Source organism: Marmota marmota, unplaced genomic scaffold, assembly GCF_001458135.2.
Source record: "Marmota marmota marmota unplaced genomic scaffold, marMar, whole genome shotgun sequence".
In the NCBI taxonomy this organism is placed as follows: domain Eukaryota; kingdom Metazoa; phylum Chordata; class Mammalia; order Rodentia; family Sciuridae; genus Marmota; species Marmota marmota.
The window spans coordinates 59,864,253-59,887,822 of NW_025999842.1; the positions used below are offsets into that span (position 1 = coordinate 59,864,253).

The 23,570-nt window shown below is 37.8% G+C and overlaps 1 protein-coding gene across 1 annotated transcript in view; it reads left to right on the plus strand.

Annotated features, from left to right (window-relative positions):
* Positions 1 to 23,570, plus strand: part of Utrn (utrophin) — a 515,860-nt gene that overhangs the window by 424,792 nt on the left and 67,498 nt on the right. Inside the window, exons 59-61 of the mRNA XM_048800520.1 lie at positions 9,707 to 9,768; positions 12,093 to 12,167; positions 21,362 to 21,563. Coding sequence (XP_048656477.1) covers positions 9,707 to 9,768; positions 12,093 to 12,167; positions 21,362 to 21,563 — 339 coding nt within the window. The remainder of the gene's footprint in view (positions 1 to 9,706; positions 9,769 to 12,092; positions 12,168 to 21,361; positions 21,564 to 23,570) is intronic.

The window sequence follows — 23,570 nt, forward strand, 5'->3', positions numbered from 1 at the left end:
AAAGAAGAAAAATCAAAATTAGGTGGTAGAGTTATAAAAGCCAGATCTCTTCCATTGTGAATTTCCAGTTCATTTTTGTGTTTTGCACAGGTCATTCATGTCTTCAGCTAAAAGTCAATATCCAGGGACTTTGAGGGGTAAAAATAATAATTGATAAAAGTTTTATTTGAACTTTCCTCATATGTCACATTAATCCTGTGAATATGATTCCTTCTCATTTTATTCTACAAATAATAATAATAATAATAATAATAAGTAGTAGTAGTAGTAGTAGTGGATAATAATAATAATAATGATAATTATAGTAAATTCCATTTTGAACACTGATTTGTCAGACACTATGCTGAATCCTGGGCATTATGTGAATAATTTATTTTAACACTTAAAGGAAAGAGTGTATAGTGAAGTATAGTTTTATCATTGCCCCTGTATAGTAACTGATAAATACATTAATAAGTAATTAATAAGTACACACAGAGTCTGCTTGAGATTGCATGTCCAGTAAGTGGACAAAGTAGCATTAAACCCAGGGACTGTTCTAGCTTTAGCCTGCTATGCAGGTCTGTCCCCTATATTCTGAAATTTTTAATTACATAGAAAATTTGGCTAGGGAAAGATTATGTTTAGGAATGAGAAGAACAGTGAAGAAAATATGAGCAAACATCTTTTCTTTCTTGCTGTACACTGGTTATCATTTATTATGTACCCACTGTGTACAGCTGTTTGAGGACAGAGCCATTACTTTCTCTGATATCCCAGCCTTTTCCAGTGTCACTCTGTCTTTGTGAGGGCCTTTCCACAGGCTAATCTCTATTGTGTATATTTAAGAAAATTTCATACAGTGGTCTTGTGGTGGATTGGGGTGCTTTTCTAGAGATAAGAAAGTATTGCTCTCTACAGTCCTGCCCGTAAGACCTTAAAGGAGTTCTGAGGTGGGGAGATCAATCGTGTAGTATAGCCCTCTCCATTCCCTAGGCAAGGAGACTTCTGCCACCAAGTAGAATTCTGTTTGTAAGATGTCAACAAAGCCCTGGGTCTTGCCACCTAGCTGGTGATCTGCACATCCAGCCTGTTGGTGATTGAGCCTGTTGAGTAGGGTGTAGGAAGGATGGTTCTCCTTTCCTCCCCACGGCATCTTCTCCAAACCCCAAATGCTTTACTTTTCAGTGAGTCTTAGACTTGGTACAAATGATTGTCCTACTCCTGTGACTGGGCTTCCCTGACACAGTTTGACAGTTCGAGAGCTCCATTTCCCTAATGGCATCTGCAGTACAAACGTTAATTCTTTATAGAACTCTAAGTGCAGCTTACAATCTCATATTCAGTTTTGACATTAACACTTTACTAACCTGCAATTACGTAGGCCACACACATCACATTCCCTAAAGCTGGCATTACAAAAGCATAAGGCATTAGCCAGAATGAATTGATCCTACCTGTAAGCATCATGATCTTGTGTTTCTTTCCCTTGTTCTGACTTCCCCTTTGAGTAGTTCTAAGTCAGAATTTTCCTCTTGTCTGGGCAAAGTGGCACATACCTAATCCCAGTAGCTTGGGAGAGTGAGGCAGGAGGATCGAGTTCAAAACCAGACTTAGCAACTCAGCAAGACCCTGTTTCTAAAATAAAATATAAAAAAGGGCTTGAGATGTGGCTCAGTGGTGAAGCACCTCTGGGTTAAATCTCTGGTACCCCACCCCCCACCCTGCAAAAAAAAAAAAAATCCTCTTTTTACTACATTTCCTTTTATGTCTTTTTTTTTCTATTCTTATGCTCATTATTGATAATCCTGCCAGCTTCTTTTAGATCTGCTTCTTACTTCCCAAGGCACCCTTCTTTCTGTCTTAATCCTGTAGATTGTTGGGGGTGGGGAAGGAAAGAACAAAGAAGTTTATAGTTGTAAATTAAATCTTGGGGAGCGGGTAGTTTTTTTCCTTCCAGTAAACTTATGTGTCATTTGCCTATACTACATATGTTTGTCTTGGTAAAACTACATGTGTTATGTAGAGGAAAGAATTAATGAGTGTTTTATAGAAGAATTCTGGCCCCAGCTTAGACAATATAGGTGGAATAGTCATTCCCTAAATAAGGAGAGAGAAGACAGCTCCAAACGGGAAACTCAAGTTTATCCTGCCTAACATGAAAGTCAATGCCAATAAAGATACATGTGTACCACAACAGCAAAAAACACTAAAGGGAATTTTATCTTTAAAGGTTATGGAAAACTTATCCCAGAACAAAATGTGCAACAAAAGTATAATTAACAATGAAAAATAAATACATTTTTCTCTGAAAGACTTATCATAGCAGTCTTCATTTTTCTTCCTCCTTGTCAAGAGAAGGGATAGTGTCCTTTTGGTTTGAGATTTTTTTAAAGTGGAGAACTCTTGGGACACACTGAGAATTTCTTTGCAACTGTGGAGCTTGTGTTTGGGGTTTTAATTATAAATAAATGAAATAGAATATAGGAAAATGTACTGGAGAGTCTGTTTTCCTAAGAAATGGTCTGTGACTCTGTCTTTATTGAAAATAAATATTTAAAACTCACGAGGCCAACTCTGCTGATGAGGAGGTAAGAACGAAATTGCCTTGTGAAAGAATGTAAGCACCTGGGGATCACTAAACTTCTCTTGCACTTGGAGGCAACTTTAGACAAATGAGCATACCTTGGCCAGCTAGGAAACCAAACAGCGCACAGCCTGCCTGGCAGCAGCTGGCAGTCAACAAACCATCCCTGGGAGCTTTCTAGTATGTTTACCGGTGTCCTGGGTTATTGAGATTGTTCAGGTGAAGTTGACATTGTCTTCAAAAGATAGTACTGACACGAACAGTTTACTAACCCACTCAAAGAGGAAGTCAGATCAAAAGTACTGGTCAAAAGAGAGCACTCTCTTTCCTGTCATTTATCTGTACATGGCTGGGGCCAAGTAGTGGAATGTTGGCTTGGAATCTTCTAAATTACTTAGGAATATTTTATTCTAATAACACCATCATCCTTCCTATACAGTTTGATTTTAGGATCAGGGATGCAGCAAATAAAGGCCTGCCACACGAGGAGGATTGCCAATGGGATCATGAAGACAAGAAAAAACATACCTAAACTTCAGTTTGTAAAGATTACATGTTTTACACTGTTACTAAAATTAACAAGAGTACAGAATGATGGTTACAAAATTAAAATGAATAAAATATCTTTTTCTGTGCTGATTATAAAGTAAAATAATAAAATAAAAGTTTCATGTAACTGTATAAAAAATTAAATTAACCCCTAATTTAAAAAATGTGTATAAATGAAAGAGATAAAAGTGTAATTTTTTTTAAAGTGCACATTATAATTGCAAAAAAAAAAAAAAAAAAGCAAACCAAAAGGATACAAGGACAGATTTAACTCTGGTATGAACATAACCCTGGTGTTGGCACCCTCGGGGAAGTCAGGGGCATACAAGACTCCCCAGCACCTGTGCATTCACAGCTGACCTGCAGGTCTCTTGAGGAAGGTCTCAGCCTTCCCAGTCTGAGCATCAGAAAATGGTGGTGGAGCTGGATGCAGGGGATAATGTTCTCAATAGGTTCTAGGTCCAAGTAGCCCCTCAGAGGTAGGGGCTCCTTTTTGTTTATTAAGTATGTGCATGTTTATACTTTTAGACAGTCATCCAGTGCCCTAGAGACAAGTACCTATCCCTCACACCTAGGCATGTCAAATTAGGTAATTAATTCTATCACTCTATTTAAAAACAAACATACAAAAAATTGGTCTTATTGTTTTGAAACAATGTTCTACAACCATGTTTACAATATTTGACTTTCTGTATTTTTGTATGTACTGTAGCCTATTTCTTACAGCCCTGTACATGCTTGTGTATTTGGACCTACTCCCAATTGTTTCTTATACTTTGTTTTTTCATTCTGTGTGTCTTCATTATCATGAGGAGATAATGGCACTTTTTAGGGAAGATGTTATACCTTCATAGTGTTTTACTATCAAGCAAGATTTTTTTTTTTTTTTTTTTGAGACAAGGTCTAATTATGTTGTCCAGGTTGGCCTTGAAATCCTAGGCTCAAGCAATCCTTCTGCCTCAGCCTCCCAAGTGCTGGGACTACAGGAGTGCACCACTATTCCTGGATGGCTCATGTATTTTATCTGAATTTTGAACAAAGTGCTCTTTTCCTCCTTCAAATGTTGATATTCAGACTTTTTTGTTTTTCCTTAAATGTACTCCTATGTCTCCAAAATACTATCTGAGATTTCCTGGCTTTAAAAGTGTGGAGGACAGTCAAAAGTGTTTGGGGGGTGTTTTAGAAGTTGCCTATAACCTGAAGACCCTGTAAGTCACTTGCCACAAAGCTTCCTCATCTCCTTCCCCCACCCCCGGCATCTCCCCAACACCCCACAGCCCACACACAGCTGGGTGAGGACTGACATTACCCAAGGGTTACTTCATTTTCTTCTTTAATTTGGTATGAAGTGAAACAAAGATTGAGGGGTTTTGAGCTGAAGATAAGTAAATCACCTCTTAGATCTTTAAGAAGGGATTATTCAAATAAATGTCACCAAAATTCTGAATGCAGAATTGATTAGTTAGAAACCCTTGCTTAATTCCTAGATATAACTTTTTAGGCATTATGTAAAGTGGATGTTTTCAAAGTTAACTTCATTTTTCTATTTCTTTTAAAAGCACCTGTCACCTACTATACTATATAACTTGGGAAGTTTCTCGCCTCATTTCTGGGTAGCAGCCGTTCCACTGAGGTCTCACCCTGGAGCTCTTTGATAATGTTGATGGGACCGGCTTGGGTGGAGGGGTCAATTTAGAAGCCAAACACAAGTGGGTTGAGTAGTGAGTGGGACACGAGGACATATTTACAGTTCACAAATCATTTATTTTGTTTGTGAAGAAGAGAAAAAGGGGTGATAACTAGTGGAAAATGTGATTTTGAGGGGTGTGTGTGTGTGTGTGTCTACGTGTATACATGACAGTTTAACAAAATTTGTATTCTGTCAAGAATAGCTTTACTGTTCTATAATGTAGCACAAAGTTCTACAGGAAGGATCTGGGAAGAACTGGCCATTGATAGGACAGTGATACTTCTCAGTTACAGGAGAGAGGAAGACCAATGGACAGATGGAGAGAAGATTACTGATGTGGTAGTAGGAAGATGAAGGAGTCCTAATCTAGTGGTTTTTAGTTTTTCAATGAAGTGTGGGGTAAGGTCAAATGATACTAAAACAGGGAGGGAAAATCAATTTTGGTATGGGAAAGAAGGCTTTACTTGGAAATTACTGACTCTGAGAAAGCAAGTTTATTAGGGAATGTAGTGCAATTATCAAGAAGTTGGACATTTGAGATTTGAATCAAATATTTAAAGTAAAATCAGTCTGAGTAATTTTCTTCGGTTATATTCATCCACAGCTGCTTAGGTTCAGAAAAGGCAAGTAATTTAGTAGATCCAGGCCTGGGATTTGCCATGGCTGAGAGAGAAGCAAGAAGATGAGTTTGTTTGTAATGATTATAATGATGGACTGTGGGTTCACATTTGGATAGATTCATCAAAAAATACTTTTAAACCTTAATTTTGCAAATATACTTCCATTTCAAGAGAGCAGGCTTATAATCAGACCATCTGTGTTCAAATCCCATTTCTACTACTTGCACATAACCTTGGGCAAATTATATAAGCACCTGCCCTAGTCTCCTTCATCTGTAAAATGGGGAGAGGACTCTCATATACATCTTGGCATTTTACTGTGGAGTGTGTTTACACGTAGAAAAATTTTACATGTAGAAAAGTTTTCGGGCTGGGGATGTGGCTCAAGCGGTAGCGCGCTCGCCTGGCATGCGTGCGGCCCGGGTTCGATCCTCAGCACCACATAAAAACAAAGATGTTGTGTCCGCCGAAAACTAAAAAATAATAAATATTAAAATTTTTTTTTCTCTCTCTCTCTTTAAAAAAACAAAAAGAAAAGTTTTCTACATAGAAAAGCACAACATGAGCCCTAGAATATTAGACTATTACCGTAATTAGCTGTGTGCATTCTGACCTACTGTGTCATCTCTCACTTGTCAACAAGGAAGGCTGTTTCTGTCACTGTCTTGTTGCCGAACAATATACTAGTTCTTTTTCTCACATTTGTATTTTTTAATTAACTCACTCCCCTTTATTTTTTTCTGATATGCCTTTATCTTTATAATTGAAATGAAGTGATAAATAGCAAACTTCACAGAATCCAGTATAAGCATAAAACTAGGTAGGTAGTAATGACTATATTTAGCTATATGTCAGTTTTGGGGCAAGTAAGATGCCTTCTGATCATCTTCTAAGGTTTTCAGGGGGAAAAAATAAGACTAGTCTAGTGAAAACTAATGGGTTTTAAAAATATCTTTCACAGAGCAGTTGTTTGCCCAGAAATCAGTATCTTCCCAATTGATCAAAAGTATCTGTGATTTGCTATTGGTTCATCACCTCTTGTAGGCCATTCTATTATGCAGCCTTTGAGGTTTTGTTTGTATGCTGTCTTATTTGTATTTTACTTTCTATGGCTTCTTAGAGTACATTATTCTGAATAATAACAAGTAGAGGCATATCCTGTTTATTAATCTTAGTCGTGTGATATTTCTTTGAAGCCCATAAAGTGTGGGGATTATGTATTATCCCAACTGGGAAACTTAAGAGTAAAGGGGCACTTTTAATAATCATATCAAGATACTGACATGTAATTCCTGTATATAGTCCAGTATAAAGAAGGTCTGTCACAGATGTTGAAGGATAATTCACAAAATATATGCAAACACATAAACAGCATGAGTCAGATATTACATTTAACTCATTAATAAGAGAGAAACAGAAGTTATAGCAAGCTCCAAGGAGAAGACAAAGTACTACAGCTCTAGAGTCAAATAAGGAACCCAAAGATGAATTTACATAAAGATGTAAGGCTGACTAAGTAGTCTGTATCCACCCAGCAATAGCCAGTTGCATTCCAGGGACACAATTTACATATCCATAGACATAAAACATGCATTATTATCACTTTTCTTCAGTTTACAGAGTTTAAAATAGCTCAAAGATAATTTAAACTTTACAGGATACTGTTTTAGTCAGCTTTTTCTCTGTTGTGACTAAAGAACCTAACCAGAAAAACTGTAGAGGAGGAAAACTTTATTTGGGGGCTTATAGTTTCAGAGGTACTCAAATCCATAGATTGCAGTCTTCATCCTGGAAGATTATGGTGGAGGCAAGTGGCTCACATAACAATCAGGAAGCCGAGAGACAGAGAGAGAGAGAGAGAGAGAGAGAGAGAGAGAGAGAGAGAGAGAGAGAGAGAGATCTCCACTCACCAAATACAAATAAGTACTGCAAAGCCATGCCCCAATGCCCCAGCTCCTCCAGCCACACCCTACCTGCCTTTAATTGGGTTTAGGCTCTATAACTCATTACTCCTCTAAACTTCTTACATTGTCTCATACATGAGCTTTTGGGGCACACCTCATAACATATAACCTCTAATTTTTTGCACCCATCAAAGGCCTTTGCAGTCTATCGCTACAAAGGCAAAACTGGGATGGCTGGGCACCCTCCTTGGATGTCAGCTATTCTCACTATTGTTTGCTTCATAGATTTTGGACTTAACTGCTTTGTTAGATTTAACTGCTTTGTTTAATTTTTCATTTTTTTCTTGGACTGATTCCTGTGCCTATTGCCTTTTAATAAGATTTTTAGTAACAAATCTATAATTTTATATGCTAGTTTATCAAACTGCCCAATATTAAGCTCCACTCCCATCTCATATTTGAGATTAGCTGGAAGCTTGGCTGTTGTTATTTGGGGGGTTGGGGGTGCTACTTTGATTCTGTTTTGGTTGCCTACTCTGGGAGAAATTGGAAGCATTTTGGCAAGAGTTGCCGAACAATCTGCAGTTATTCAAATACTTTGAGCCTTTAGGTTCATTGTGGGTTTTGTTCTAACCCCCTCTTCCCTCTTAAAAAAGAAACCTAGCAGCCAACAGCATCTACTAGTTTTTCTTTTTTTTTAACTGTTATTTTGTAAGCTGCAGTTTTACTCTTGCAACCAGAAGCTGTATTTATTTTCAGCGTTGGCAGTTCTGCCTAATGAATCAACTGGTATTGAATTCACGAAAGGAGATGCCGGTTCCCTGTCTCCATCTGTTTGCCAAATGTGTGTGTGTGTTCCCTCAGCTCCTGGTACACAGTGGCGTTACTCAAGAGAGCCATTAGCAAGGAGTGTTCGCCTTGAATTCTTGGTCCTCTGCTGACCCGATGGTAGTATTTCCCCCTCATGGCTCCACAAGGGTTGTGTGAGGTGAAGCTGCACACCTGGGATTCTAGAGGGAGCATCCTTTTATTTGTGATCTATAAAGTCTGGCCCTGCTTTAATGAGACCTTTGGTTTGGTCCTTGAGCTGTGGTTCCTTCTCTCATGGTGGGATGTGTGTCTCTGTGGAGTAGTGTTGTCATGGGGATTGAAATCACTCAAAACACAAGAGAAGTTACGCACTGAATCTTGGTAGGCTGAGACCAGGAGCCCATGGTGGCATATTGGATTAATGCTACATTTTTAGCAAATTGTCCTTTAATTCTTGTTGATGGTAGAGAGGATGTTCTTTCTGATATTCTGCATTTCTGCCAAGTTCTTGGCCACACTATGTGTGGTAGAATTTAGATCAGAAAGCTTGAGTTCCTGCCCAACAGTTTTTAGAGAAATGTAGGTATAGATTTAAAAAAATTTTTTTTTTCTTAAATTTGCTTTTATGAATATTTTAGTGTCATCTTTCTTGTGTAGTGTGCTATTTCACTTAGCTTACTAAACAGAATTGAGTGTCATCTAAGAAGTCTTTGGAGTACTATTAAATGTTATTAATCTATTCTGACCTAGATAAAGGAGAGTAAGCTATTTTTAAATACGAGGCCACTAGCCCATCAAAGTTATGAGCTGTTTAACACACACACACACACACACACACACACTAAGGGACCTAATATAAACACTATATTTACCAGTTTTACCCTTATCTTATTCCCCCAAAGACTTCCAACCAATATATGAATTAGTTTTGGAATTTACAGAAAAAACAAAACTGAAAATGTGCTTTAAAGTGAAGAATAAGGATCCAAGTGAAGTGGCTCAATTTGTAGAAAAATAATAACACTGTTTACTGAGGGAAACTGAAGTAAGGGGGCATTAAGAAGAGGGGCATAAGGTCAAAAGAAGAAAGAGGTGTCATGCCAAGGATAACCCAGAATCCCAGAAAGGGGTGAAAGAGCAGATTTGCTCCAAGGAAAGAGACCGGGTTGAAGAGCAAGGATCCTCATAGACCGAGAGGTGGAGGTTTATTCAGAATTAAACTCTTCATTTCTCAGTCTTTAGAAATTCGATGAAGACTTCTAAAGTGTAGTGATTCTTCACAGCAGTTCTGCTGTCAGAGGATTTGTTCTGAATGAGAATCTATATCTGCTTAACTGGAATGGAATTATCCTGAACTGTGGGTTGATCAAGCCTGGGGCCAAAGGATTTGTGACAGTCATTCTTTATATCTACGTTTTAATATGTAGTTTAAATTCTTTTTGACATGGGTAAAGCAAATGTCTTTTCATTTGTCTATTCATATGTCTATAGTTGCTCAAATGAAATTTCTTATTAATGTTCCATTAATGAGTAATAATTGTTTTGCATGTTCTTTTTGTTCCCCCAGCCATCAAACACAGACGACCTGTTGGGATCATCCTAAAATGACCGAACTCTTTCAATCCCTTGGTTAGTATTATTTTGTTTAATAGTAAGGAATTAACCTGAATAGGTGAGAACTGTATATTCTTCAAAAGAAACTAGTCACTGGTTTTTCTTATATGGCATATAATATGAAAAGAATCATGTCATTGACACTTAAAATCAGTTTAAGGCAGCACACACCTGGAATCCTAGCAATTGCAGAGGTAGAAGGCTCACAGGTTTGAGGCCAGCCTGGGTAACTTACAGAGACCCTGCCTTAAAACAAAAAATAAGGACTCAGAATGCAGCTCATTGGTAGAGGGCCTCAAGGTTCACTCCCCAATTCGCCCCCACAAAAGAAAAGCAATTGAACTTCTAAAGGCAGTTCAGTAAATAGGTATTGTGAACATATTAGTTGAAAGAGAGTAAGAGTACATTTACTAGGGGGAATGTAATTGTACATTTTACCTTCCTCGTATTGGGTCATCTTAAACTTTGGCTTTGCATGCAAAACAAACAAACAAACAACTGGGCACAGTGGCCCAGGCCTGTGATTCCAGCTACTCAGGAGGCCAAGGCAGGAGGATTATGAGTTCAAAGCCAGCTTTAGCAACTTAGTGAGGCCCTAAGCAACTTAGTGAGACTCTGTTTCAAAATAAAATATTTAAAATAAAAGGGCTATGGATGTGGCTCAGTGGGTAAGCATCCCTGGGTCCAATACCTGGTGACTCCCAAAACAGAAACCTCCAATCTACTGCTTTAAATTTGCTTTTAGCTCTCTTTTTATTTAGCAGATTTTATCAAATTAGCTTACCCAATTTTATTTTGCTTAAGTCACGAACAGCTAGATTCATTTTAATATTAAAAAAATGGAAGAAAACACATTAGATGCTCTTGTTTTAATTGCTATAAACTATGGATTTCAATCGATCACTTGTCCTGTTTCCTATAAACTGTGGATTTCAGTCGATCACTTGTCCTGTTTCCTTCAGGTTGGTCCAGTGGTTTTTAAAGTTTCTCTTTGAGGAACTAAGACGATGCTGGAGGGACCAAGCATCCTGATCCTCCCATTCCCACTTCAACAAGTACATACACATCTCTTAAGCATTTGGCTTCTTGCAGGAGCTTTCATTTGGTAGGAAATGGAGTGCAAAAGTCAAATAAGCAAGAGAAAAGCCACTGGTTTGCTTTGTCTGGAAGAGAGGGGTCCAAATTTTGATGTTATACGAGTTTCCCTGTAAATCTGCTAGTGTCTGATTCTCTGTCTTTAGGGAGCAAAAGAAGAAATTTGAGTAGCCTTTGTTTAAAAGATGTAAATATTGATCATAGAATCATTTCAACCAGATTCATAGAAGGTCAGAAGAAGCAAATAAAATGGAAGGAGTGTAGAATAGATCAGATTTATGAGTAGTGAGATAACTTGATGGACAGACAACTAATTGTCCTTGGGGACAGTGCCCTGGAGGAGAACCCCTGGAGCAGGAGTGGAGTGTATGAGGTCTTAATAGTCACTGGGCTTCCTTTTCCTCATCTTCCTTCTTTTCCTGTATAAGGCCAGGAAGGTGTGATCCCTTTGCTCATCTGTTGTAAGGGTTGTGGCTGATGCTCCTGTAACACAGACAGGTTCACTAGAGAAAAGCAAAACAAATGCATTTAGTTAAAGTTTTACATAACACAGCGTATTGAGAAATGAAGACCCAAAGTCCCTGGGGAATAGAAACTTTCAATGTTTATGCCTAGGCTAATAAAGAATGACAGCCATGTACAAGTGTGATTAGAAAGAAGGGTCCAACTTAATGGTAATGGACTGAGATGGAAGTTTGGGGGTCTCTCTGTTCAGATTTTTCTTGGCCTCTGAGTGGCATTCTTTTCTTCTACATATTGGTCAGGACACCTATTATGAGGGTCTTCAGGGAAGGAGGGAGAAGATCAGAGACTTACCTTTCTAGGTTTTATGCCTTTACTTTGGAGAACAAAATTTCTAGTTTCCATAGCTTGCCAAAGGACAGGAATTCTGCTTTCTGTGACTTGCTTCAGGGGAGAAAGAGGCGTGTGAGTCAGAAGGAATGGAGAAGGTCAGAAAGTCCTCTCTGTTGGGGACATTCTGATCTCCCTCATTTGAAGAACTTGGCATGCCGAAGCACCTTACTTTGACATTTTCTGCATAGCGTTGCTTGGAAATGTGTCTCCATTGGGTACTAACCACCACTTAATTATTTTCCTAAATAGATGGAAAATTTAGGAGAAGGCTTTTTATTGCAGATAGACATAATGATTTCCATCATCCAGAGTAAGCAAATACATTTTTTAGCATTCCACGGAAGTCAAATCATAAGCACACTTTTAAATTGTTCTTTCTTCCATTTCAGCCGACCTGAATAATGTACGTTTCTCTGCCTACCGTACAGCAATCAAGATCCGAAGACTGCAAAAAGCACTATGTTGTGAGTTATTCTAACAAAGTTCCTCACTCTGTTCTTTGGATTCCCCTCCCAACAAAGATAAATGGAAAGGGCAATGCATTTGCAGAGTTAATCTGATTTGCCGTGCACCTCACTCAAGGAGTTGGCTGTGTTTCTATAAATGCTTCATTATTTGCCCCAACAGAATGCAGGAGTAACACAAATGAACATATGCCATTCGCAGTTGGAGTACAAAATTAACCAAAACACAGGAGTAACATAAAAAGCTCTTTCAAAAATTATGCTGCCACCCAATTTAAAAGCATTAAATCATGAAATCACAGTAGTAGGTCATTGCCTTTTTACTGCAGAGCTCCAAACAGTTTATTCCCATATGATCATATATTAAAGAAACATGAATCACGTTTCTGATCCAAATGGGAACTTTTACCTTAGCAAATTAGAGAAAAGTCTCTATTTTCTTCTTTAAAATATCTTGGGACTTTTAGTAGTATCAACAAATTTTTCCTGTGGAGGGTTTGTTCATAGTATTCTGTGATAGATATTTTGCCAAAAGGTTATTTCCCCCCAACACAACATAAAATTAAATAGAAATATGAGTACTTATGATAGAGCATAGATTTAAGCCATTTGTGGTTGTAGTTTTAATGATTGAGTTTATCCAAGAACATTTAGGCCTTGTCAGTTGCTACAGAAAATGATGTTTGCCTATATTTTTAAGATAATTTGAAAAGTTTCATTTGCTCTTGGTTTGCTGTCTTTTATTAATAGTTGTTACATGAATGGGTGGTTCAGTGAAACTGTGAAAAAATTACTCTTAGAGAAATGATGTTGGGGTTGAAAATTTTACTCTTTAAAAATTAATAGAAATTAACCATTCAAGCTGCCTACATGAGAGTTAATAGAGATGTTCAAGCACTCAAGAAAACAGCAGCACCAAGCTTTAAGAAAAAAATAACCTAAGTTCTGTGTGGAAGAGAAGTCAAAAGGGCTGAGAAACACCTGCAGATAAGGCAGGAAAGGGAAGATGAGGTGACATTGATTCTTAATGATCCACAGAGTCCCAGAGATAATGAGCAGGCTCTGGTGGTTACAGCAAGTGTCACCAAATGACCAGTGCAAAAAAATGGGAGCCAAGATGCTCCAGTAGGGCCCTGTATGTCAAGTGAGAAGAGAATAGAAGTAGGTTATGAACACACAGAAAGGGCGTTCAGTCCACTCAGCGAGTCTGCAGTGACAGCAGTTTTGAAAAAGGGTCAGTTGCGTGTCCACTACCCAGCTGACAGGTCTAGAAGGGCTTCTCAGGCCTGATGAGCTATGAAATGAGGACAAATGACTCAGCCACAATCTCCGCAGACAGAAGCCCACTTTGTATCATTATGAACATGGGTCCCAGTTTTTTGGTAATACTTCTGGGTGGATAAGCATGTTAATGTGTTTGGTGTTTGTTTCTGTTGATTCTTTTCTGAAGAAAAGCTCCCTCTTTCAGCTCATTTTTAAGCCTGAAAGGAACAGAAGAGAGACTGCTCCAACTTCTACACTAAAGGTCATTTTGTAGTGCACAGGGGAGTGCTGGGTAGTGTGGGGTCTTGAGTATCCAGGGGACAGCCTCGCCTGTCTCTAGTCCATCTCTTACACAAGGAAGCCACTGAGTCTTCTTTGCCATTGCCTTTGGCCTCCTCTGGGCTCCAGTCGGGGCCTGTTTATGATTAATCAGCTCCTTCCTCTCCCATCTTCTCTGTTTACTCAATATGTTCTGACCACTCCGCGGCAATGGTCTGTAACCCTTTATTCCTCCCAAATTCTGTTAAAAATTTACCTCTTTCGGAAACATTTACAAGCAAATCCCACCTGCCTCTGATTTCCCTAGTGCTTTATGATTGCCTGTAATGACAGTTTCTCACCTGAGCAACATATGCCTGCCTCATGTGATAGAGTCGTGGTCCAAGGGTTCAGAACTGCTGTTGGTCAGGGTCAGCTCTCATGCTGTGCAGATCCACCCCCGGTGTAATGCCTTAATAAGGGAGCACTCTGTGGCTGTTCTGCCATTAGTCACTCATGTTTAGGACTCCAAGATCGTATAGATGAAACAAGGTGGAGACTGGCTTCTCAGGGTTAAAGAACTCAAATTCATCTGAGAATGTTCCATGTAGGCTCAGTGCCCCTTTAAGCAGATGTCTATTGCCCTTAGAGGGGAATGGCCTTCGCCTGGCCTGTCTCTATGTCCATCTCCTACACTTTGCTCCCCTGTGGACTCTCACCATTTCTTACTTTGCTTACTGAAATGGTAGACTTGGTATCTGCTCCTCCTGAAATGCTCTTGTCCTAGCACTTCGAGCCTGTATTCGTCCCATGGCTACTGTGTTCTCTTCCTTTGGGTCTCAATTTGGCTGCCATCTGTATTTTAATTTGGCTCTCTGCAGCTTCTCCTGCTGTGACATCTCATGGAATCTCTTCTTTCCTTACATGATACTTGTCATGGGTTTGACTCAGGCACTAAGGCAAAGGGTCGTAATTGTTAATATTATATCTAGGTACTTATTTGTTATCTGTCTCTCCAAATGAATTAAGCTTTTACGAGAGGGATGAGTCTATGTTCTTCTCTACTTAGGGCTTCATATAATTTCTGGTGCAGAGTACAGGTCACTCAGGACATATTAAGTGAATGATTTGAGTTTGAAGGTTATATAGGACTGCACCAGAGATGTGTACAAGATTTATAGTAGCATTTTTAATAGTAAAATTTGTTTAATCTTGACATATTCATAAATGTGATATAACAGAGCAGCAAAATCAATGAACTAGCAATTCACATCAGCATAGTGAATGTTGGATCTATAAAGTGGGATGAAAAAATCAAATGGCAGAAGAAATTTGTACAGTTCAGTTTTATTTGTATATCGTTCAAAACCATGAAGAACTAAATGTTGTACAGTTCAGTGACACATATAAACTTTAAAGAACTAAAAGTGAAATAGAAAGGTTAAAGGTAACCCTGTCATTTTAAGGGGGCATAATTAGGGAGGATTTATGAGAAGCTTCGATGATGTTGGTAATTTTCTATTTCTTTAGTTGTGACATGGTTTAATTGGTACTCCTGTGAGTTTTCTTCAAACCACACATGCACTACCTGTGTGTGTGTGTGTATAAAGAATATATATTGTATTGTGATGTAAGGGCTTTTTAGGAACAAAGGATAGTGGAGAAGCAAAGGGAAGTATTGAGGAGGGAACCAGTTCCTTTTATCATGAAGCTCATTTTTTCTTGAGAAATATACACAGGATTTAGGTGTGTGGCTAGTAACCAGGAATAAAAAGGGAGGTAGTTCTATGCATAAGAAAGCAGAAGGTTTATGGATCATAAATCATCAAGCAATGGGGTCCGAATGGAATAGCTTAGCCATTTGCCCAGTATCCAGAAATTTCCTTTAATTCAGTGTCGGTCCGTTCAGAGGTCATTTCTTTCCTCTAGTTCCCATAGTGTCATAGTTAATGTTCAGATACTTTTTTGTACAACCGACTCCTGTGTGAATTTGGAGATAGGGCCAAGAGGAGAAAGTATGCATTAGAGAATATTTAAAACAGATAGAAGGGCAGAAGGAACAGAGGATGAGTAGATGGTTTGCGAGAATGCTGATCAAGGCTGAGCTGGCTGGTGTTAGTGGGAGGGAAGAAAGAAATCTCAAGATTTGAATCACATGGGATACAATATCCCATTTTTCTGAGTATACAGGTTGCAGAATCACATTGGTCATGCAGTCACATATATACACACAGTAATAATAATGTCTGTTTCATTCTACTATCCTTCTTATCTCCCCAACCCCTCCCCTCCCATCACTTGTCTGTACCTGATCTAAGGTAGTGCTGCTCTTTTTTTTTCCTCGTATCTTCATACATATATTTTGTATAACAGTGAGGTCTCCTTCCACCATCCATGCAATTCCCTTTCTCCCTCCCTTTCCCTCCCACCCCTCTTCCCTATGTAGAAGTAATCTTCTTCCCATGCTCTTCCTCTCTTACCCATTTTGAGTCACCCCCCCGCCCCATATCAAAGAAGACATTTGGCATTTGTTTTTTGGGGGATTGCCTAACTTCACTTAGCATAATCTGCTCTAATGCCATCCATTTCCCTATAAATTTGCCATGATCTTATTATTTTTTAGTGGTGAGTAATATTCCATTGTGTATGTATGCCACATTTTTTTTTTTATCCATTCATCCATTGAAGGGCATCTAGGTTGGCTCCACAGTCTAGCTATTGTGAATTGTGCTGCTGTAAACATTGATGTGGCTATGTCCCTGTAGTATGCTGTTTTTAGGTCTTTGGGTATAGTCTGAGAAGAGGAATAGCTGGGTCAAATGGTGGTTCCATTCCCAGCTTTCCAAATTGGCTGTACCAATTTGCAGTCCCACCAGCAGTGTATGAGTGTACCTTTAAAAAAAAAAAAAAGAATTAACACCTGGGCACTGCCTTTGCAGGTTTTTTTTTTACAATGACTTGGATGCAGATTACTGTCCTGGAAATAGGCAAAGCACCCAGTTTGACCTTGGTTTTTGCCAGGCTGCCATCATGTGACAACTGCAGATATTTCTCATCAGTGGGCTACTGAGCCCAGGCACACAGCTTGGTTTTAAACTGTTTTGAGCTCTTTGTCTCTACTGTAATGATTGCCATTTTCTGCCTCCAGACAGAATGCAGGTTCAAGAAATTAATTGATCTCATTTGGAAGAAAATAAAGTTCTAATGCTGCCATCCAGGTTAAAAAAAAAAAAAGAAAGAAAGAAATTTGGGTAGTACTGTTGGTAAGCTGATGCTGCTTAACTCAATTATAGTAACTGAATTTTCTGCAAATCAGAATTGTAAAAAGATTTGAATGCCTATAAATTCCTTATTTTCCCATCATTATGCCTGTTATTAGATATTTAAATATAATAAAACTTGAAGCAAATTGGGAAAAAAAAAAAAGGAAATCTCAAGATTTGCAGCCTAGATTTCAGTGTAGGAAGACAGGACCTTTATTTGGAACATAGCAAGGTAAAGATTCCTAAAAAAGAATGGTAGGCTCTAGTAGGAGACCCAGCAACAGGAACGTGGGTCTGGTGTTCAGGCGGGAGACAAGAAGAAAAGGGAAACAGGATTCATCTGGATAAAAGTCTTACTGAAGTCATGAAGTGACCGAGGGCAGGAGGCTTAGAACATTGAAGGCCAAGTGTGAAACCTTGAGCACCAGCTATATTTCTGTTTTGCTTGGGAAATGGACATAGGAAAGTGCTAAGAAGGAACAGGCAAACCACTTCAGACCTAAAGAAAAGCCAGAGAAGCCCAAGGTCGGGTGTTTTATGGCAGAACAGAATAAAGATGCATTTCTACTTGATCCCCTGTGCCCCATGTGTGGGATTAAAGAAAAAGTGTGAAAGTTGGTTAGAAAATGATTCTGCTGTTTGTTTCATTTACCGCATGACTGGGCTGTCATTTGTCTCCCTTTGAAAAGAGAAAATCACAATTTTCTGTGATTTAAATGTAGTCAGTTCTTTAAAGGCACCTAAATGTGACACTCTTCAGGAAGATGTATGCTTGGCTTAGGCACTGAGGCAAAGTGTCAGAGTAAATCACTGAAAATTGAAGACATGATGGTCTGTGGGATGTGGCAAATTACTGTCACAGCTGCAGAGTGCATAACAAGGGAGCCTTTTCTAAAGAAGTGAAGGACAGTTTGATTCAGGAAATGGTCTTTTTGAAATCTGGTCTGTTGTCACTTTATGCCATGTGGGGGTCCAACAGCAATGGCCTGTTGCTGGCATAATTAGTATTGGAATTCTGAAAACTTAGACCGCTTTGGCAGCATTTGAATGTATTTCTTTGTATCTGTGGGGAATTGCAGATCTGTAGCTACTGTCCTTTATTAAGCATTTTCTTTATCAGGCATCTTGGAGATATGAATTTTGCTACTGCTAGCCAGAGGTTTCTAATTGAAAACAATCTGAAGTGCCAAGAAATGAGGTAAAAATGATAATAAAAATTCCAGATGGTTCTTAGATTTTTTTTCTGGCACCATCTCTAACTCATGTGAAGCTCAGACAGATTATTCTTATAATCATTTTACCAATGATACATGTGAAGCCTAAAGGAAAGTATTGGCCTGTGGTCCCGACATGTATGTTTTATGTTAGAGTCTGTCTTTAAAAAAAAAAGAAAGTTCTTCCCATTGAGTTGTTTCAGAAATTGTTGTAGTCTCTATAGTTTTAAAGTAATTCTTTTTCATTGCAGATACATTTAAAAAACACATAATTCTATGGTGTCTAATCAGCTAACATTGACACATTTCATAAATGTCTTTAAAAATCTAAATTAGTGGTTATTCAATAGTTAGAAATAGGTAAACACAGGGAAGCTATTTGCTCATTTTGGTTAACTGTCAAAATATGCCATAGGTTTTGAGGAAACAGTTTTCGCATCAGGCGAAGAGGAAGTGGTTGGTTATATGTTTTTTGAAAAGTTCCACTGATATTTTGTTTTTTTTTTAATTCTCAAAAGTGAAAGGTGGAGATAGTAGATAAATTTTAGAGAACAGTAATTTCCACGAGAAGATTTTAAATTAATATGGGTTCTGTAATGTCTTATGCCCTTATGTTTAAATTTGGAAGGGTCATTTTCTATAACTCAATAACATGCAATGAATAACTCAAAGTCTATTTTCAAAATGGAGAAGATTTCATCTTTGTCTGAGCCCCTCCACTTGGCTTTTGTGGGCAGCATGTGACTGTCCTGGAGCTCTGCATGTCCCCTTCATGGTGACCACATGCACCCCTGTGTAAGTGACATGTGCATGCCATTCCTTAGGACCTCCTAGACTTGCTTGAGTTCTTTTCTGTTCTCAAGCGATTCTACCCTCTGGAACTCTTTGCTTGCTTCCCATGGTTCTCTTGAATATTGTCTCCTTTACACAGCCCATTTCAAATCCCACCTCATTGGGATTTTTCAGTTGTCTTCCTATGAAGCATCCTTTATCCTAGACCTGAAATCCAAAATCTGAAACTCTTTGAGCACCCACATGATGACACAAGTGGAAAAATTCCATGCCTGACCTTTTGTGATATGTCACAATCAAAATGCTAGTGCTCTAAAAGTCTTATACATTTTTAATTGATTTTATTATTTTTTAAATACATGACAACAGTGGAATGCATTACAATCCTTATTACACATATAGAGCACAATTTTTCATATCTCTGTATATAAAGTATGTTCACATCAATTATATAAAGTTACCTGCAGTCTATTTATTCAAAGTCTATATGAACCAAGTAAATTTTGTATTTAGATTTGATATTTCATTATGTATATGCAAATATTATAATATTCAAAACAAAAGAAAATAAAAAATCCAAAATACTTTTGGTTACAAGCATTTCTGCAAAGGGATACTCATCCTGCACTAGCTCTCTGAGAGGATCATGTATTCTTCTCTTAGGGTACTTTTGTCCTTTTCATAAAGTTATCAGGAAGGCTTTGGGTTTCAGGGGCTCTGTGTGTACTCTGGACTCTCTCTAGTACTGGCCTTGCCCACTGTAGATGTTTTATACTTGAAGGGTAAGGATAAGAGCAAATAGATATGTGAAGAACAGTGTCCTCCTGAGAACCTCTGCAAATCTTCCTTGGCTACAGGTTGCCAAGGTGCCAGAGCCTCATGGGAAGTAAGCTAGATTGGGGCCAGACTGTGACAGCCCATTGATCAGGCTTGATTCAGGAGGCATTGGAGAATGATTGTATTCCTACAGAACCTGCTTTTTACCTGAGCCTCACCAGTGGACTCCGTATGTCATTATATATGTGTTAAAATATCTTTTTGACTTGAAAAATTGTGCTCTATATGTGTAATGTGAAATGAATTGCATTCTGCCTCATATATAACAAATTTGAATAAATAAATAATTTAATAAAAAATAAAATAAAACAAAATACTCTTTTCAAGGACCCCATTAGTCTGGAAGTTATATAGAGTAGTTGAACAGTGGGTACCAACCAATAGTTAGATAAGAGCAAGAAGTTCTGGGATGCTGTTGCATAGTAGGGTGATTATAGATGGTAATAATGTACTGTACATTTTTGAAAAGCTAGAAGGATCTTGAATGTTTCACCATTAAGAAGTGATCCATATTTGAGGAAATAGGTACGTTTAACCTGACTTAAGCATCACAAAATGTATTCACATATCAAAATGTCACATTGTACCCCATGTGTATTAATGTCTATAATTTTTGTTCTTAATGTCAGTTTAAAAGTCAACTTTTAAAAGTCAAAGAACAGAATTGCTATTATTTCTTTAAAAATCAAAATTGACTTAACAGGATCAATTCTTTTTATTAATTTTTTAATTTATATTTTTATATTTATATATTAATTTTATTTATATATGACAGCAGAATGCATTACAATTCTTAATTACACATGTAGAGCACAATTTTTCATATCTCTGGTTGTATACAAAGTATATTCACACCAATTCGTGTCTTCATATACGTACTTTGGATAATGATGTCCATCACATTCCACCATCATTTCTAACACCATGCCCACTCCCTCCCCCACCCACTGCCTTATCTAGAGTTTGTCTATTCCTCCCATGTGCCTCCTCCCTACCCCACTATGAATCAGCCTCCTTATATCAGAGAAAACATCCGGCATTTGTTTTTTTGGGATTGGCTAACTTCACTTAGCATTATCTTCTTTAACTCTATAGATTCACCTGCAAATGCCATGATTTCATTCTCTTTTATTGCTGAGTAATATTCCATTATGAATACAAACAACAATAAGTGTTGGCGAGAATGTGGGAAACAGGTACACTCATACATCACTGGTGAGACTGCAAATTAGTGCAGGTAATATGGAAAGCAGTATAGAGATTCCTTGGAAAATTGGGAATGGAACCACCATTTGACCCAGCTATCCCTCTCCTTGGTCTATACCCAAAGGACTTAAAAACAGCATACTATAGGCACACAACCACATCAATGTTTATAGCAGCACAATTCACAATAGCTACACTGTGGAACCAACCTAGATGCCCTTTAATAGATGAATGGATAAAAAAAAATGTGGATCAATTCTTAAATGGAAGAGTCTAGCTAAGTATTTGAGACTAGAAATGCTTTTGGATCAGTGTTGTCATGTGCAGTGACCAAACATAATCCTTTTTCTCACCTGATTAGTGGATCTCTTAGAGTTGAATACAACAAACGAAGTTTTCAAACAGCACAAGCTGAACCAAAATGATCAGCTCCTCAGCGTTCCAGATGTCATCAACTGTCTGACGACAACTTACGATGGACTTGAACAAATGCACAAGGACCTGGTCAACGTGCCACTCTGTGTGGATATGTGTCTCAACTGGTTGCTCAATGTGTATGACACGTGAGTTTCTATTTTTTCATTAAATTACAATCATTGGATTAAATATGTTGATAACAGAATGCATCTAATATTTAAAGATATTTTTAAAAGCATGCATTTTTTTTTACAAAGTACTTTCATAGTATTCATTTCAGTGGAAATATTTATTTTAGATGTTGAAAATAAATATCTTTCCAAATCACTGAACTCTTAGCAAACAATAGATGAAAAGGAATATGCAACTACTATTTGAAGATTTTGCTTCAGTTTACAAAGGCTGTCAAATCTGTAGTATTCTTTGTCAAGAAGCTAGAGAAATCAAAGGTAACCAAGTCTGATTTCCTTCTCCTCCTTCTTTAATGTCTTATATTATTTCCTTTTTAAAAAAGAAAAAATCTTGTATTATTGTTATGAGCTAGAATAATTTATGAGCTCATAATAATCTGTTCTTCAGTCTTAGTGTGACATCTTAAGAGCAATTTGAATGGCAATGAACGCGATTTAAATTGTCTTTTGATATTAGCTTATTTATTGCCGGGGTGGTTATGTGTATATACGGTGTTTTAAATAATGTATTCTACAGGACTCTATCTGTAATTTAATTTGGTGCTCACTGTTACATAAAGAGCACTCTCAACTTCCAGCATAACTCATCTGCCATTAATTTGGCCCTTGTGATTATGGCAATGAATTTGTGAGCTAATCAGTTCTAGAAAGACTTGCTGTGGGCTGACATTTCTGAAACACTAGGAATTATTCATTCTTCTGGTAGGGGGTTAAAATATGCAAAGATGAAACAGGAAAATTAGGACTGTTGCCTGTCTTGGAATCTAAAAGTTATTGTCTCTTAACTAGCTGTAGGAAAATTTGTGTTCGTCAGCTTTTGTTTAGAAAGAAGATAGATTATAGTTCATTACCCTACTTATTTAGCAGCTGATTGATTCTGTGTAAGAAATAAGTGATGGTGACAGAGGTTTATAAATGATTTATTTAAATTTTTATTTTTTAGAAAAATTTTTTTATCTTTCAGCATTCACAAATATTATAAAGTCTTTTTTTTAAATAATAAAATATCCATTGTGTGCTTAAGGGCTCTTAAGAAACTCACTGACACATGAGTCTCAGTTACCATAATGAATATGGGATTTACTACATCCCTGTCTGAGGTCTATGAATACTTTTCATTTTAATGCAAATTTTTATTCTCCTAGAGTAAAATATTCCCATTAACCATCCTTAATTTTAATTTTAATTAACCATCCTTAATTTGCTCATCAATTTTTTTAAAAAAAAATCCTCAAGAGACATTTTTTTATAGTAAATTCACTGAAATAGCTGGTCAATTAGATGTTTTAACTGCACATGCTTATACTTAATTTTACGTCCCAGGAACAATCCTAAATTCGCAAAATACTGAGGAACTTCATTTAGCCCTATGGGGTATGGTTGTAGTGTATGTCTTTCACATTCTAAGGAAGAACCAGAGAAGAAATTGAAATTTTCCTGCAGCATTATCTGTGTCTCTGACATGCTACATTAGTTTTCTTTTTTTGTTTTTCTCAGATAGAAAAAGTTTGTTTTACAGAAAACACAAAGGAGAAGAAAGAACCAAAAGGCAAAGCTGACCTAACCCCCAGGACTCATACACAGGAGTGGGCAGGGAGCGTGCTTCTGTAGCACTGAGGAACACACAGTCCATACAGCACCTGACCCCACTTTATTAGATTTCTAGGGCTTCCATAACTAAGTGGGATGGACTGGGCAGCTTAAATGGCAAAGTTTATTTCCTCCCAGTTCTAGAGGCTAGAAATTTGAGATCAAAGAGACAGCATGGTTTCCCCACCTACTCCTAGACCTCTCTTTTTGGTTTGTCAATGGTTGTCCTCTCTGTGTCCACACTTGGTCTTTCTTCTGTGCTATCTGCTCATCTCCTCTTCCTATAAGGATACCAGGCACAGGAATTCAGGACCCACCCTAATGACCTCATTTTAAGTTACTTAATCATTTAAAGACCCTATCTCCAAGTAC